Source organism: Xiphias gladius, chromosome 15 (genome assembly GCF_016859285.1).
Source record: "Xiphias gladius isolate SHS-SW01 ecotype Sanya breed wild chromosome 15, ASM1685928v1, whole genome shotgun sequence".
Classification (NCBI taxonomy): domain Eukaryota; kingdom Metazoa; phylum Chordata; class Actinopteri; order Istiophoriformes; family Xiphiidae; genus Xiphias; species Xiphias gladius.
In genome coordinates, this window is record NC_053414.1 from 18198138 (window position 1) to 18216298 (window position 18161).

General features: G+C 46.1%; 1 protein-coding gene across 1 annotated transcript in view; it reads left to right on the forward strand.

Moving 5' to 3' along the window:
• The window catches only part of ptprdb (protein tyrosine phosphatase receptor type Db), a 93193-nt gene extending 75993 nt beyond the window's left edge, over positions 1-17200 (forward strand). Inside the window, exons 30-39 of the mRNA XM_040146910.1 lie at positions 1664-1839; positions 5014-5133; positions 8447-8457; positions 8823-9108; positions 11833-12011; positions 12107-12233; positions 12908-13033; positions 13160-13314; positions 13555-13690; positions 13826-17200. Coding sequence (XP_040002844.1) covers positions 1664-1839; positions 5014-5133; positions 8447-8457; positions 8823-9108; positions 11833-12011; positions 12107-12233; positions 12908-13033; positions 13160-13314; positions 13555-13690; positions 13826-13894 — 1385 coding nt within the window. The 3' untranslated portion in view covers positions 13895-17200. The remainder of the gene's footprint in view (positions 1-1663; positions 1840-5013; positions 5134-8446; positions 8458-8822; positions 9109-11832; positions 12012-12106; positions 12234-12907; positions 13034-13159; positions 13315-13554; positions 13691-13825) is intronic.
• The last annotated feature ends 961 nt before the right edge of the window (positions 17201-18161 follow it).

Genomic DNA, 18161 nt, shown 5'->3' on the forward strand with positions numbered 1-18161 from the left:
GAAGCGCACTCACCCGCCTCGGCTGGGAAAGACCTTAGGCAGAGAAACTGGCAGCTCCAATGTGGAGAGAGGGAGGCAGTGGGAGGCCAAGCCCAAACAGATGAGCCTTATCTGGGCAGAGCATGTGCGAGCAGCCCTTCCACCCCCGCCTGTCCTGGAGTACTGGCTGTCTGTCTTTCTTTCAGCTTAGAAAACGCATATACTCTTGAGCATGTCCAAATACACACACATTCACATATTCCACTATAGATTTAAAACACATGCCCAGGATGCGCACCAGCACAGATATGCACTTCGATTCCCAGTCTCCACCACTCATTAATGAACACACACTCTCTGGCAAGCCAGTGTAGCCACCAATTGACTGGAAGTGTGTGTATGTGTGTGTTCGTTTTATCTGCACAGTGCTTCTGCTGTAAACCCTTGCAATAAAGTTGTAGCACATCAAAGCATTTAGCCAAGCTGTCTTTTAAAGGCTGAAGTTGATAAACATATGTTAGAGGCTCGTCTTACCATCTGTCCCCATCCCATTTAAAATGAATTGTATGTATAAAAACCCCACACTCCTCTATCATTTCTCATTTCAATGCATGTGTGAGTGTGTGTGTGTGTGTGTGTGTGTGTGTGTGTGTGTGTGTGTGTGTGTGTGTGTGTGTGTGTGTGTGTGTGTGTGTGTGTGTGTGTGTGTGTGCAATGATGGCTAGGGGTTTTACGACTGTATGGAACTGAGTCATGCTCATAAAATAAGATGCTAGAAGAGAATCAGCTGCGGGAGTTTCTTCCTGTCGGGATTCTACTGTGTACTCATTGACTTCTATCTTTTTAAATGTAAACTGCCAACAGACGACTCAAAAGGAGTTTTGTGTCCCACTTCGGCAGAATCGGGTCATGGCTGAATGTACGCGTAAACGTCTTTGTGTATGTCTGTGTGTGTACTTTGGTGTTTTGGTGTATGTGTGCATGGCTGAGCTGTGACTCAGTGATTTTTGGGATTATGGTATTAGGCCCCAGATGAGCAGGACTGATCCTAAATCTAACACACACAGACGGTCTCTCACATCACACACACACATACATTCACACACACACACACACGCACACACACACACACACACACACACAATCCCTTCCAGGACAAGCAGTGTCAGCCGAGTCTTACACAGAGACAGCCTTACAGTCATATTGCCATTCAAAGCGACACATCCAGAGTATACTCAGATTAGGCCCATGATCGTCTTAGCATGTATTATAAAACAAGACGGCTGAACAATCCAACACCAAAGGACGCTTGGTCCTGTGAAAACATTAATCTCCTTGCCATGACCTCAGATGATCCAAACTCTTTATTACTGTAACATAAACCCTTCTTTCATGGCAGTAGACTTTAAATAATCCATATAGATTATTTCACCGTGAATCACAATAAGATTCAGGTTCATATCCAAAGAAAATTACATGGACAAAGAGCGTTTCTGTCTGATCTGTGCAGAGACATTCAACTAACCTAATGCCATTCAGTATTTCAGCAGTTTCTCTCTGTTTGTTCTTCCCTCTCTCACTCACATCAGCCTGTCACAATTCATTCTCCTACTCACTTTGCACACTTCTCTTTCCGTCCTTTTCCTTCACCCTCCTTAACTTCCACTTTCTCCTTGTTTTGCAGGTGTCCCAGGCAGTGACTACATCAACGCTAACTATATTGATGGCTACCGCCGTCAGAATGCCTATATCGCCACTCAGGGCTCCCTCCCTGAGACCTTCGGGGACTTCTGGAGGATGGTTTGGGAGCAGCACACAGCCAATATTATCATGATGACCAAGCTTGAAGAGAAGTCACGGGTAAGAAAGAGGGGACGGGATACGATGGGGGTACGTGGCACAGGGTAGGACGGCGTCTTGTCAACACTGGCATAGGGCACTATAGGATAGGATAGGATAGACTACAGAGTTAGTGTAGAGTAGGAAAGCACAGAACACAGTATAGGACAGACTGGGATAAAGGGTGTGGGGTATGATATGGCAGGGGCGACTAGAGTGGTATAGGATAGAGTGGAAGGGTAAGGTAGAGTATGTTAGGGTCAAGGAGGTATAACAAGGTAGACCAGTATACACAGAATACACACTTTTTCAGCAATGTTTGCAGTGAAGGTTTTGAACATTAGCAACATGTTAGAAGTCAATAAATCATGATGAGTGTTAATGTTTGCTAAGGAAAAAATTTGGGTTTTGACCATGTAGTAGCACGAAATAACCAATTTTCAGAAGAACACCAATGACAGGTATAGTATCCAACTGGATATTCCACTGGCAGCACATACAGTTAAATAGGGTAAAGTAAAACAGTGTATAATGGGAAAGGGTATGGTGGAATATGACTGGGCAGACTTTCATGATGGAAGGTAAGAGAAGTCGAGTATTGTGGGATAAGGAAGACGTGGATGGGTAAGGGTAAGATAAATAGGGTATCCAACAAAGGATAGGATGTGAAAGTTAGACAAGTATGATTAAAGAAAATAGGAAAGAGTTGAGTAGGGCAGGATCAATATTAAAGGTTACAGCACAGTAAAGTGAGAGGAATAAAGTACAGTTAGGTTAGAGTTGAGTAAGGGTAAAATGGTATACGGTTGGTTTGACAGCAGTGTAGAGGTACAGGACAGACCAGGGGAGGGCAGGATGTTCGCGTTTTAGGATGTGGTAGGACACTAGAGTCAAGATGGATTCAAAAGAACAGAACAGACAAGGACAGGAGAGGAGAGGAGAGGTAGAGGCAGGGTATGACGTGCAGTACAAAAATAGTTTATAGAATAAACCAAAAAGCAGCCAACATCATTATGATGAACAAGATAAAAGTGGGATGGGTAAGTGAGGGGATCACAGTAAGGAGAAGGAGGGTGGGGATGCAGGGTAGCACAAGGCGGCATGTCGTGGATCAGAACAAAATAAACTAAAACAGAATAGAGTAGAATGATGAGCAAGACCTGGGGGGATTACAAATACAGCTAAAATGGGGAATAGGTAATGAATTAGAAAATCATTTGGCTTCAAGGCATTTTGCTGTTGTTAACAGAATATGTGCTTGAGTAAAAATCCAATGTAACGAGAATGTCATGTTAGAATAAAATGAACAAGAATGGCTTGAGGTATGAATCATGGTTAAGTGCTATCCAATTATGTCCAGAGCCCTGTTCAGAAAATGATCCTTTCCTCTCATCTGTGCTTCTTTTCCTATTAACCTGTGCCTTGTGTTAAAACTGTTTCCTTTTCAACTTTTTCCAACTGTCTCTGTTGTGTCTGTTTGACCCTCAGATGCCCTCTTATTTCTTCTCTAAGGCAAGACCTCTCTTTCTCTCCATTGCTAATCCCTTTTAAAATGCAACCTCACCTCACATGGTTTTCTCCTTACCATTTTTTTCACTATTCAGTGCCTTTTTTCAGCTTTTTTTCCCCTTTTTCTCTATGCAATAGCCAGTGCGTTGAGTGAGAATGCTGAATTGTTTTCAGCTCACCACAAGGCACTCATAGTTAACTGAAATGGGTGTCATTGTAACCACTGCAGTTCAGAAAGAGTGCACATTAGTGTCCACAGTTTGCATGATCACACCCACAGCTGTTTTTCTCCCTTCCTATCTTGTGGCTATGCAGTATAGGATGTAGCCATCAAAAAGTGTCATTTTTTCATACCCTGACTACATTATCATGAGGAGTTGAAGTTTTGCTGAAGGACTGCAGAGCACTTAACTGTAAGCAGTACGCTGCTGCTGTCTCTTAAACAGGATAAATCTTTGGTTTGTGAATGTCTCCTTTAAATTCTCAAAATTCAATAAAGTAGTTACAACATTATGTAGCGATGAAAACATTCAATTTGAATATTTTTAGTTTTTTGTCATGACCCCCCTACCTCTGTATATACTTTTTGAGGCAGTAGTGGGCTGCTTGTAGGAGAAAATGATCTCATTTAACACCTCTCAACATTATGCCATTCTGTGTTTACGCAGTAACAACACCGATGATCATAGATGGTCCTACTGTGGGAATCATGCCAGTATCCTTCCTTTTAGCACCAATCAAACCACATAAGCGCAGGGCGCAGTTATGGTGTTAGCCCATATATCAATGGATAATATAGTCTTTACACCAGGCGTTTACTGCGATCATTTTTAGTCTTTGACAGTGGTGTAGCCCCCCTACGTAGACGGCCATTCCTGTCCCCACAGTGTCTCAAGGTCTGGTGGGAAAACAACAGTTGAAAAGCTGTAATTACAGCCTGAACGTCCCGGGCCAAAACGCATAATCCCCAGTCTGGAGCAGTGGAATGCAGAGCGAGCTGAACTGAGCTCCCTGCTGTCTTTGATGTGAGGACTGAAGGGATCAGCACATAACGTTTGGTTTGGCCTGATTATACCAAAGCCCTCCTCCCCTCTTCTCTCTCCTCTGGGATTTTTTCCTCTCGCTTCTGTGGTCTCTGAGGCCGAGCTGAAGAACTACAAATATGACTGCCTGATACAGGGGAATTCAATGCGATTTGGTGGTTAGGAATGCTGGGATTTGGTGTACAGGGTGTAGTTTTGTAGGGATTTCTGGGGTTGGAATGTAGGGCACTGTACAACGTCAAATATGTGGGGGCTGAACGGCAGGCATCACTTGGCTTTTCTGGTGGGGCCTTGTGAGAGCCCACCAACCTTTGGCAATTTCATGCCGCACAGTTTTCAAGTAATTAAAACCAATTGCAGGATCATACACCCCAGAAATCAGAACTCTCTCTCCCCCCTGTCTCTCTCTGTCACTCTTTACCTTCACCCAACACACTTACGAAAACTCCTGTCACACACTGGGTTGTCTCTATATTGTCCCATTTTTTTCTGAACATTACTGTCTGAATTCTGCAAACCCTCTCACTGATCTGCTTCAACACTCCACTCCTTTTTTGCCTCTGTACACGTGCACATGCAGCCAAGTACAGACATATCTAAACTGCTCTGCATATCTCACAGTTTCTCCCCTCTTCCCTTTTAGGTGAAGTGTGATCAGTACTGGCCAACCCGGGGCACAGAGACCTACGGCCTGATCCAGGTCACTCTACTGGACACAGTGGAGCTTGCTACCTACTCTGTCAGGACCTTCGCCCTTTACAAGGTAACATGACGTGTGCAGTGGAGTGCGTGCGTGCGTGCGTGCGTGCGTGCGTGCGTGCGTGCGTGCGTGCGTGCGTGCGTGCGTGCGTGCGTGCGTGCGTGCGTGCGTGCGTGCGTGCGTGCGTGCGTGCGTGCGTGCGTGCGTGCGTGCGTGCGTGCGTGCGTGCGTGCGTGCGTGCGTGCGTGCGTGCGTGCGTGCGTGCGTGCGTGCGTGCGTGCGTGCGTGCGTGCGTGCGTGCGTGCGTGCGTGCGTGCGTGCGTGCGTGCGTGCGTGCGTGCGTGCGTGCGTGCGTGCGTGCGTGCGTGCGTGCGTGCGTGCGTGCGTGCGTGCGTGCGTGCGTGCGTGCGTGCGTGCGTGCGTGCGTGCGTGCGTGCGTGCGTGCGTGCGTGCGTGCGTGCGTGCGTGCGTGCGTGCGTGCGTGCGTGCGTGCGTGCGTGCGTGCGTGCGTGCGTGCGTGCGTGCGTGCGTGCGTGCGTGCGTGCGTGCGTGCGTGCGTGCGTGCGTGCGTGCGTGCGTGCGTGCGTGCGTGCGTGCGTGCGTGCGTGCGTGCGTGCGTGCGTGCGTGCGTGCGTGCGTGCGTGCGTGCGTGCGTGCGTGCGTGCGTGCGTGCGTGCGTGCGTGCGTGCGTGCGTGCGTGCGTGCGTGCGTGCGTGCGTGCGTGCGTGCGTGCGTGCGTGCGTGCGTGCGTGCGTGCGTGCGTGCGTGCGTGCGTGCGTGCGTGCGTGCGTGCGTGCGTGCGTGCGTGCGTGCGTGCGTGCGTGCGTGCGTGCGTGCGTGCGTGCGTGCGTGCGTGCGTGCGTGCGTGCGTGCGTGCGTGCGTGCGTGCGTGCGTGCGTGCGTGCGTGCGTGCGTGCGTGCGTGCGTGCGTGCGTGCGTGCGTGCGTGCGTGCGTGCGTGCGTGCGTGCGTGCGTGCGTGCGTGCGTGCGTGCGTGCGTGCGTGCGTGCGTGCGTGCGTGCGTGCGTGCGTGCGTGCGTGCGTGCGTGCGTGCGTGCGTGCGTGCGTGCGTGCGTGCGTGCGTGCGTGCGTGCGTGCGTGCGTGCGTGCGTGCGTGCGTGCGTGCGTGCGTGCGTGCGTGCGTGCGTGCGTGCGTGCGTGCGTGCGTGCGTGCGTGCGTGCGTGCGTGCGTGCGTGCGTGCGTGCGTGCGTGCGTGCGTGCGTGCGTGCGTGCGTGCGTGCGTGCGTGCGTGCGTGCGTGCGTGCGTGCGTGCGTGCGTGCGTGCGTGCGTGCGTGCGTGCGTGCGTGCGTGCGTGCGTGCGTGCGTGCGTGCGTGCGTGCGTGCGTGCGTGCGTGCGTGCGTGCGTGCGTGCGTGCGTGCGTGCGTGCGTGCGTGCGTGCGTGCGTGCGTGCGTGCGTGCGTGCGTGCGTGCGTGCGTGCGTGCGTGCGTGCGTGCGTGCGTGCGTGCGTGCGTGCGTGCGTGCGTGCGTGCGTGCGTGCGTGCGTGCGTGCGTGCGTGCGTGCGTGCGTGCGTGCGTGCGTGCGTGCGTGCGTGCGTGCGTGCGTGCGTGCGTGCGTGCGTGCGTGCGTGCGTGCGTGCGTGCGTGCGTGCGTGCGTGCGTGCGTGCGTGCGTGCGTGCGTGCGTGCGTGCGTGCGTGCGTGCGTGCGTGCGTGCGTGCGTGCGTGCGTGCGTGCGTGCGTGCGTGCGTGCGTGCGTGCGTGCGTGCGTGCGTGCGTGCGTGCGTGCGTGCGTGCGTGCGTGCGTGCGTGCGTGCGTGCGTGCGTGCGTGCGTGCGTGCGTGCGTGCGTGCGTGCGTGCGTGCGTGCGTGCGTGCGTGCGTGCGTGCGTGCGTGCGTGCGTGCGTGCGTGCGTGCGTGCGTGCGTGCGTGCGTGCGTGCGTGCGTGCGTGCGTGCGTGCGTGCGTGCGTGCGTGCGTGCGTGCGTGCGTGCGTGCGTGCGTGCGTGCGTGCGTGCGTGCGTGCGTGCGTGCGTGCGTGCGTGCGTGCGTGCGTGCGTGCGTGCGTGCGTGCGTGCGTGCGTGCGTGCGTGCGTGCGTGCGTGCGTGCGTGCGTGCGTGCGTGCGTGCGTGCGTGCGTGCGTGCGTGCGTGCGTGCGTGCGTGCGTGCGTGCGTGCGTGCGTGCGTGCGTGCGTGCGTGCGTGCGTGCGTGCGTGCGTGCGTGCGTGCGTGCGTGCGTGCGTGCGTGCGTGCGTGCGTGCGTGCGTGCGTGCGTGCGTGCGTGCGTGCGTGCGTGCGTGCGCTTGCATGAAACACTTATGTGTTATTTGGGTTTTACTCTGCAACATAATTTTCAAAAGCCTGGGAGTCTGTGAAAATCAGCAAGAGTCCAAGAACACTTGTATAAAATCATTCACTGGTCCAGGACTGAAATGATATTGACTTGCCATTATGAAAACCCCAAACCATCCTCACTGGCTGGAACACAAACATTCCTCTCTTAATAAACTCCAACATCTCTAAGATTTAACAACAACAGCAGCCACCATGCTGACACCCTATTTTCTATATGAAGCTTTCACTGTTGACTATTAAAGCTGGTGGTAGATCTGGGTTCATAAGTTTATATTCAAACGATTTGCTGTCTGAGCAGCAAGAGGCTCATGCACCGGTTGGAGGAAGACTCTGGCAACTTGTCATTACAGTCGTGGCAAATTGTTGAGCTCCAGAGCTGGAATGAAGCTTCTATTTGCTCTTACCAGGGATTGAAGGAGAGAAGAAGATGGAGGGTAGCAGATGAAATATGGAGCAGAAGCTCTAGGGAGGAATTAGTGAGGTATAGATGTGGAGGAAGAGAGGAAAGGGGAAGAAAAAGGGGATCGAGACAATGATTGAGAGGGGGAGTTAGCGAGGGACTGGGACTTAGAGGAGGAGATACTGTATGTGCAGAATGAGAGAGAAGGTGAGGTCAAATCCAGGAAATAGTGAATGGAAATGATGAATTAAAGGGAAGGAAAGGTGGAGAGAAAGTGGAGTCTAAAAAAAAAACGTACAAATGTGAAAGTGAAAAAGTGGTCGGGCCGGTGTGAGAGGGTTGGAAGGGTACTTAGAGAGAAGATAAAGAGGCAGGGAGATGAAGGCTGGAGGGGGGTGAAAAGGTTGGCAGGAGAGGAGCTCTTCCTAATCTTCCGTAGCAGTCAGATGGAGTATCTAACAGGATGATCAGTCAAATTTAATTATCCCAACACGACTCCATCATAATGTGTCTTAACATATCAACCAGACGCTGTATCAAACAATGGACCGAATCTCAGTCTACCTGAACAACACACACATGCTAGTGCACACACACACACACACACACATACACACTGGTATTAATTTAACAATATAAAGAGGTTTTTATTCACTTGCAGAAACTTGCTTGGTCAGGGTGTTTCACCGTTTAGGTACTAGCACAGCAAAAATGTAAAGTGTTTGGGTGGGCAGCTAAACGTATTATATTTCTGGATTGTGTGTCGATAGGAAAGGATATCTTCTTAATGCCAGTGTGATGCTGACTCGTCGCTGGTGTCAATTTTTAGGTCCTTTGTTGGAAATATTGCCGGCTGGCATCTTTGTGATATTAAGTTGATTTAGGCACACTATGTTAGAGCAGGGCCAGATTTGTACCAGGTTCGGACACAGCACACACTCAGGAAAATTATTTATTCGACATTACATACCCCAAGTTATGTGAGAAAATCACATCACCATCTGTTCCCCCTTTTGTTCCTTCCTGTTTTGGCTCAGCGCCGGAGTTGGTCGCACAGGCTGCTTCATCGTGATCGACGCCATGACGGAGCGAATCAAGCATGAGAAGACCATCGATATCTACGGCCACGTCACGCTGATGCGCTCCCAGAGGAACTACATGGTCCAGACAGAGGACCAGTACATCTTCATTCATGATGCACTACTGGAGGCTGTGACCTGCGGGAACACCGAGGTCCCCGCCAGGAACCTGTACTCCTACATCCAGAGGCTGACGCAGATTGAACCAGGAGAGAATGTCACCGGCATGGAGCTGGAGTTCAAGGTGAGAACTATTCACCATGTACCTGAAGATTGTAAAATTAGGTCCAACTGATTTATGATGGTTCATAAAACTGATTAATGATAATAATGTGACACTTCACTGGTCTCTTAAAGAGAGAAGTACCTTTTTCTTGCCCCTCGCCACACAGGAGGTCACTTCAGGGTCAGCAACACAATAGCATCACTGAAGCTGGTTGTGTATATATTAAGTGCTTCACAGATACCTTCAGCACTTAAAACCAGTGTCTAAAGATGGTCTCTGTATCCAATGGGCTATCCTGCCCCCATAATGAAAGTACACTGATGGTCACATATAAGGCTTCAAACAAACATGTTAATTATTGAGCTGCAGAGGTGCCCACAAGTGAATTTTGTTAGCGTTGAACAGAGTCAAGCTAGCTGTTTCTGGTATAACGTATAATGGCAGAAACACAGTGGTTTTTTTTTTAACAAAAGAAGGCAGAAAAATAACGTTGGTTAAAGGAAAAAAAAAATTTTGAATTTCAGAGTTTTACTTCCCAACCTTTCGACTGCATCATACAGTCCACATCAGCAGACTGAGTTTGCTCGATAACTATACATGTTCAAACCTTCCTTGATTCTGAGTACCTCTAGCACTTCCTAGTTTTCAGTTGGCAGAACAGTCTTACCTCAACATCCATTTAGTAGCTGTTGAAGATGTTCATAGGAGCATCACCATGGGAAGAAGAGCTTGAGAAACAACCCTCTCCTCAAAGACATACAGCATGTACAGTATGAGCCAGAAATTCCTGACATTGATATTCACTGAGCATCTTTCCCAGGGCTGTTAGAGGTTTTTACATTTTCAGTCCCCCTCTGAGAGTTTCATATAGTTGTGATGGATGGTTTGATTTGAAGGGGATTATGGGATTGTATCTTTTGAATCCAAGGTCATAAGCATCATAAAGTCTCATCATTTTTGAAAGTTCGATAGGTACACGCAGAAAAACCAAATAATGTGGGCTAGAAAGTTGCCGTTTGTAATAAAATCTTCAGGAAAGGTCATATGGGTGTTTTCAAACATTTAGGGAGGTGATCACAATTCAAAGTGAGCACATCAAACATAGGCATCAATACACAAGCAAGAAGAGTGAGTTCATAAGGGACTCAAAGTTTTCTTTTCATTTTATTCTAGATGTTTTTTATTTTGGTTACTCTGAGTAACCTCTTGCCAGACAAGTTCTCTGCAGACCTGTCTGGTCTGGCTGGGTGAAAAGAATCCGCTTTAGCCGTACAGGTATATATTGAAAGCAGGTGACTTAAATTTTTCCTGGAATAGTTTATGTCTGCTCAGACGCTCGGAGGGCAAAGTAAACACATAGCCACTCCAAGCAATCTCGTTCATTCCTCTCCTAATGGCAGCGGTCTCCCCAGGATGGCAATGAACTGAGTGTTAACTGAAGTGGTTGCTCGGCCTTATAGTTATGTAAAACATATGCCAGGGTTGTCCCAGTCACCAGATTTCATCTCACTTGAACACCTATGGGGCATTGTGGAGCACCATCTGAAGCAACACTTTCCAACTTCATCAACAAAACACCAAAAAGGATGGAATTTCTCATTGAGGAGCCGTGTCGCATCCATCAAATAAAATCAAAGAAAGTTGAAGCATGTGTTAGATAGAAGAAAAAAACAGAGCTCTTCTCGCAGCTTTTGGTAATCCAACGCCCTATTAAGACATACTGTTTTTGTTTCCTTTCCTACAGAGTTTCCTGGTTGAGTTTAAAGAGGCTGCCAACAGGGCATGATTTTATCCAAGCTTAACAGATGGTGAAAATAATGGCATGTATCACAGCGGTGAAAGGTTTTGTGTTTGCCAGGCTTTATTGATAAGACCGAGCCAAATTCAAACCAAATGACACCAAGAATTACTGTTGTTTACACTGAAAACTGGGTTCAGAGTACCCAAATGAACTGGTGAACCTTTGGTTAGTGTGGGATTTTCTAGTTGGTCTGTCAGTAAGAGGTACCGCTGTTTCTCCCACAGCACTCTGTTGGCCACCGACCGTCAAGGCTCAGTTCATGAGACCCGATTGTCTCCACCCCCACCACCTCCGAGTCTGTGGTTTCCCTCGGCCTATTCTTTGTTATTCTGTCTTTAGTTTTAGGCCGTGTCATCCAGTGGTCGAGTGTGAGAGAGAGTGTACAGTATGTGCTCACATCTGCCTGTCTCCAAGTATCCATATAAATGCATGTGTTCCAAGGTTTTTTTTTTTCGATGGTGCAGGATCAACTGTAGTTCACATATGTGCGTTGAGACAGTGTGGGGCCTTGTGGTTTCCTGCCCCCCCCACACACACACACACACTCTTGATTTTCTTCTTCCTCCTCTCGTTCGTCTTATTATATTTCCTCTTCCATTCCCTACCACTGCCCTTGTCCCCCTATATCGGCCCTCCTTTGTTTATTCAATTGAAGCTGTCTGACTAAATATCCTCAGGCCTGCCGAGTCAAGCTGATTTTCTAATTTCAGTTGTCCAGTAAACCAGAGAAAAACCAAGCCTAGTGCTGAATACATTTGAATGACGTCCTTCAAGTTGTCTGAACTTCCTTTTTATTTTCCTTCCTCCCTTTAATCCATCCAACCTTTTGTGTTTTGTGTGTTCTCACTAATTAACACTACTTCTTAGGCCAATATCTTAGGATCAGTAAAAGTTTCTTCATATGTCAGTCAGCATGACATTTTTTTTTTTTTCTATTCCAGCGTCTGGCCAGTGCCAAGGCTCACACATCACGGTTCGTGAGTGCCAATCTGCCATGCAACAAGTTCAAGAACCGGCTGGTGAACATAATGCCCTATGAGACCACACGCGTATGTCTGCAGCCAATCAGAGGAGTGGAGGGATCTGACTACATCAACGCCAGCTTCATCGATGGATACAGGTCAGAGAAAACTGAACTGACTGTCAGTCATTCTGCAATATTTTTTTGTGCCTTCTAGGTCTTTAGAGAGACTGTGTTTGTGTTTGTGTGTGTAGGCAGCAGAAGGCCTATATAGCAACCCAAGGCCCGCTGGCTGAAACCACAGAGGACTACTGGAGGATGCTGTGGGAACACAACTCCACCATAGTTGTCATGCTAACCAAACTGAGAGAAATGGGACGGGTACGGATGCACAGACACACACCACTGTAAAAACCTTGTAGAGTCGACTACTGGAAAACAGTATAGGAAAATCTAGACAAAAAGACAGTAAAAATCTTTAAAACCCACACTTAATAAAATTCTGCTGCTTTTAAACAATAGATGAAGTTTCATTTAACCTCCAACCAAAATATCAGATTGGATTTTCACTTGATTACATGATCAATTTTGGCTAAAAATGTATTGTAACATACGATGTCACAAAATATACTGTGACTAGGACTCATTATTTTCTGTTTTTAATTTTCAGAAAAGCAATACTTTGAAGGACTGGCTGAGATGCAACATAATCAGCAGCTCTTTTACCTTTGCACCCAATTGTTCTCTAGACTTTCCAGTAGCAGAAGTCTTCACCGGGAGGGGACTTCTGTGCACTGTGAAACACTAGCAAAAAGAAAAGCAACGGATATGCAAGCAACACAGTGACAGAAAGCGAGAGATTATGGTGTTAGTTATATCTCATGAACCTCATGTCTCATCCGCCCGCAAAAATTATCTTCAATTGAGAAATGAATTCCGCAAATCAGGGAGATATTTTCATGAAAGAGTAGCCAGAGATTGTTCTCCTCGCACACTAAATCCCTCAGACGTGTTGTAGAGCTCTGAACTGAAGCCTCTGTACCGTCCTCCTGCAGGAGAAGTGTCACCAGTACTGGCCTGCAGAGCGTTCAGCCAGGTACCAGTACTTTGTGGTGGATCCCATGGCTGAGTACAACATGCCCCAGTACATTCTTCGAGAGTTCAAAGTCACTGATGCCAGGGTGAGTCATCAGGTTGTGTGTGTTTGTGTTTGTGTTTGTGTGGGTTAGAGAGAGGGTACCATTTGTTCTCGTTTAAACTCTTTTTTTCTGGTTTTAGAAAGAATAAAACATATTCTTCCTTTTTAGGATGGCCAATCACGGACAGTTCGTCAGTTCCAGTTTACTGATTGGCCAGAGCAAGGAGTGCCAAAGTCAGGGGAGGGATTCATTGATTTTATTGGCCAGGTGCACAAAACGAAAGAACAGTTTGGCCAGGATGGGCCAATTACTGTGCATTGCAGGTAAGATGCATCTTTCACACTGGGCCCTGTATATTTCAACGTGTGCAATAGTTCATCACATGTAATAAATAACGGTTTAATAGAAAGCAATTTGGCATATCTCACTTAAACAAGCGTAGGAGATCTTGGATGTGTCATTGCTTTATGCACTTATCAAAGATAGTTTATTATACATGACTACAGGTGCCGCAGTTCTAGATATATCCAGTTCTAAATATGTTTCCACCTGTCTACCAACAGTGCTGGAGTAGGGAGGACTGGTGTGTTCATCACCCTCAGCATCGTGCTGGAGAGGATGAGGTACGAGGGCGTGGTGGACATCTTCCAGACGGTCAAGATGCTGCGCACCCAGAGACCCGCCACCGTTCAGACAGAGGTGAGCTTTCCCACCGTTATTATTCCGTCTTGCTTTCCAGCACTTGCTCTCTCTCTTTGTCAAACAACAAGTAGTGCTTTTGTCTATCTCTGCTCCAGCCTTGATCTCACACTGACCTGTTTTGCCTCCCTCCAGGACCAGTACCAGTTCTGCTACCGGGCCAGTCTGGAGTACCTGGGAAGCTTTGATCACTATGCAACATAAACCCAGTGGCTGTCTCTCATGCCACATCCCACCTAGTGCACTTTTCTTAGGTCACATGCAGCCTGAATTAATGCATTAGGCTGCGATGTTTCTTTGAAGATTTTGCCACCACATGCAGAGTGAAGGGGGACCATCGGCTTATCCTGTACCCAGAAACAGCACCTCTAACTGAGCCATAGCAACCTGCTTGACAAGGGTGTTTCCTTCCACCCTCAGCCCAAACACACCCATTGGTCAGTCTGAAGAAGCAACTTCAACCACTGTTCCAATCAGAATACTTGATCAGATCTAGATTTTTATTTGTTTCAGTGCTTTTGTGAGCACCCAGATTGCTTTACATTGTTTGGGTGTGGAACTCTCACCTCGTCCATCACCAGTGTAGCATCACCAACCTAAAAACAGGATCCGGCTACAGTATTTAGCTGTCACAGGATATTTAGATTTTTCTATCTTGAGGACAGTCTTGAGGGAGACTACAAATCGATCTTATGGAAGCCTCGTGGACTGAAAGAACTGGGACTTTTGAGCACCAGAGAATTGCCGACAGGATACTGAAAACACAGAGCACACAGCATTAAAAAGACAAAGAACACACATCCCAAAAAAAAAGACACCAGGAAGTGTTTTTGGTTTTTTTTTCTGTTTTGTTTTGGAAACAGACTCTCATTTCCTGTGAATGAAAAAGAAAATATTTCTACCATACAGTAATAAAAACCACCAGTTCAACCTTATGCTTCACGACTTAAGATACAGGAAATTTGAGAGAAGTTTAAAAATGCATACCACGAAGTAAATCATCCATTTAGTTTTTTAGAAAAATATAAATATGTGATTATCTTGTTTTTTAAAAAACTGGGTATTCCTTATGGCACGTTCTGTTTTTTGTTTTTACAGATTTATGACTTTGTCCCCACTGACCATACCAAGGCAAAGTTGTGTTGTTTTTTTTTTTTTTCCGTCGTAATCCAATGAGCTGTAGCGATTTTTTAAAAGTGATATGGTACTGTTTTAAAGTGTACAATCAAATCTAGTGTGGAAAATGTTCACCGTTCTATGAAAAACACCACCATTGAGTGTCACGCTCCTGTATTCTGTACCCACTCTCTCTTTTTAAAAACACACATGTTCGCATGCACACAGGACGCTCGGCCTCATCTCCTATTGGCCTGTGATGTCAGAGGGCTGAGGATGGCCTTTTTTTTTTTTTTTTTTTTAACTCCCAGGGGCCCACAGAGGTGCAGCATTAACCCTGCTGCTACCAGTCCTGAAGACAGTCCCGAGAATAATCCCGCCAGGTTGTTCTGTGTGCACGCTGAGAGAAAGCCAGTTAGAACACAACTACAGAGAGTATGCAGAGAAAGTAAGAGAAAGCAAAATACGAGAAGAAAACAACTAATAATGTGTCCAAATAAGCTTCACAAAGATTTTTCTCAAGCAGGGAGCGAGAAAGGGATGTAGAAAAAGGGTTGGGATGGGGGGGTCAGGGAAGGAACAATTTTCTCACTGGAATGCTCACCTATGACTTTTCTCTCTGTCTGATTCCGTGTGCAATAAGTAGATGTATTATATATTTTTGGGTCAAGTCACTAACTGCAGTTATATGCCATTGTGATGATACGGATGATGGTGCATCATTTTCCAGACACAAGGATGTTACGCTTGATATGGTTCTCGCCACCGTTTAATGTGTCCAAACAGAGGAGCGACCTCCGGCCTCCTCGGAAGTAGATCTGTTATCCATGTCACAGCTCCAGTAGATGATGTCATCCTTCTGTGTGTCAAGGCAACCAATGAATGATCGAACTCATATTTCAAACAGCATCTAATAAGTATTTTGATTTTAGATTTCTAGTGCCTTATATTACACGCCTATTTTGATAAAGTTACTTTAAAGGGTTTTTTGTGTATCTTATGTGTGTATGCTTGTGCGTATGTGAACTGAATGTCTGTGTATAGGATTTTGTTATGTTACAGTATGTGAAAGTATCTTGTGTGTTCTGTTTTCGGCTGTGAAATTTTGTATGGAAGGCTTTGTGTAGGCTGGATAGTTGTACTCATCATCATATCTCTTTTGATTAAAAAAAAAAAAAATCCTCTCTTAGATGAGACTCAACTACAGACAAAAAAATGTGGTTTCAAAATAGGTTATTGGCAGGATGGTCTGATTACTTTTTGGACAGAAAAAAAAGCTCTATGTCGACAGCTTTCCATATTTTCTTCCTGGGACACTTGCAAGCTTTATGTATATATACTCTTTCATGGAGACCTAGGTTTGTTTACCATGAAATTTTGGCCACACTAGCGACTTTGGCACCGACTGTGAGCTGGCTCAGACAAGTCATACTTACTCAGCTATGTAGAAATCTATATATAAAGCTGAACAGCAGTGGCTTTCTTCGTCAGTTTGAAGAAAAAAACATCACAACAAACCATACGGATACAGTCATGTATCCCACCTGACACCCTTCACCTAAAATCAGTCAGACTGGCCATCTGTGTTCTTCATTCTGATGTCTACAATTATATATTTTTTTTTTCTTTAATGACAGAGGCTGAGAGAAGTTCAGGTGCTACATCTCCAACAACGCAAAACCTACGTCATCATTTTTTTGTATCTCCATTAGCGCTTAACCATACAAGGGATCGTTGACAGTTTTCCACCATCTTACAGTAACCCTGTTGTTGTTTTTGTATGCATGGTACCACTTTTGAGATGCCCCTTTGGTCGCACCTGTTATGGGAAGACTTGCACTTTCTCTCTTTGTACTATGCACTAATACTAGTATCCTATTATCTCTGATAGCCCCCCCCCAAAGGAGTTTTACTTGAACTCAGTAAAGACGGACCCTGTAATGCTCACATGGTTGTGTATATGTAAATAACACAGAACACAGAGAGTAATTGAAATGCATAAATATGAATAAATAAATAAATGATTAAGGTAAAGCGTGAATAAAAATGTATCAGATATAGAGCGTGATATAATAAAAGGATGCACCTGAAATCACAGTTTTATGGCACAGCAGTATGTGCAATACATCACATTGTGGATTTGTTGAGAAGTTTCACAAAAAAGTGTTCTATTTTACCCCCAATGTATCATGTAGATGGATAAAACTGGAGTTTATAAATTGTATAAAAACGAAAATATGGTGTGTTACTTGGATCAGTTACCTCCAATTGGTCTGTAAATGTAAACTTTTGTTTTGTTTTGTTTTCTGCTCTGAGTCAACAAGTGCTTTTTATTTTCTTACATTGGTTCTCGGAGCGGGTGAAAACCGGAAAACAGGTCTGTATGGATTTCTGTTCCTTGTCGACACAAGTTTCATTTGTTACAAATAAACTCAAGTGAAATGATTGCTACTGCTGTCATTTTGTATATTAATATTTTAAACTTTAAATAACATGGTCGGAATAATAAACATTGAATAAATACAGCTTTTTAAATAACAGCGCCAAAAAGTTACTGTAACAACTTTTGTAGGCGTTATTAGGGAAACACCGTCATCTCCGAGAAGCCTCAAAGAGACTTTTTTTACGTTTCGACTCCCACTTATGAGTTACTGTATATATTGTATTTCTGTTATTTCAAGGGGACCATGTCAGTATTTTTACCCACAACAACTAACTATACTTTTATTTACAATTAACAGGGAAGCATACCAGACATTCTCACATTCATTTACTTTCCGCCTTCCAGGCGGAGATCATTGCATTACAAGGAAAAACCAGCCCTCTTAACTTTTGTGTCAAAAGTTATGAGGATGTGAGGAGGGATAGTTTGGGTTTAGTTTGTTTAGTTTCTTTCTGTCAGCGCGTTGTGGACTCTCTGACATATGAAACCTCAGAGTTGGCTGCTGTCCAAACTCACTTTAATGTTCATGTCATCAATGTTTGCTTCGCTTGCTGCGTGTCTTGTGGATGCGATCATTGATCATCAGTTAAATGAACTGAAAACAGTGCCTAAAAGGTATGAAGTACATCTAGAAAGTTCCTCCACGTCTTCCTCCACCTGACCTGCATTGCTTCCTGTGTGGGTGGAGCCCCTGTGAGCCATCTCACCTGGGACAAATCCCCTCTGATGAAAGAAGCAACCGGGACTCATCACGATGACCTTGTCCCTCAGTAGTTTGTTTGAACTCGGAAAATTATCTCCAAGTATGGTTTATTTGATCATTTAGGAATTAAATTATACTCTTTGGTAGCTGTATGGTTGGTCACTTGTTGTAAAACTGCAATTTTTGTAATTGGCTTCATTAGTATGAAG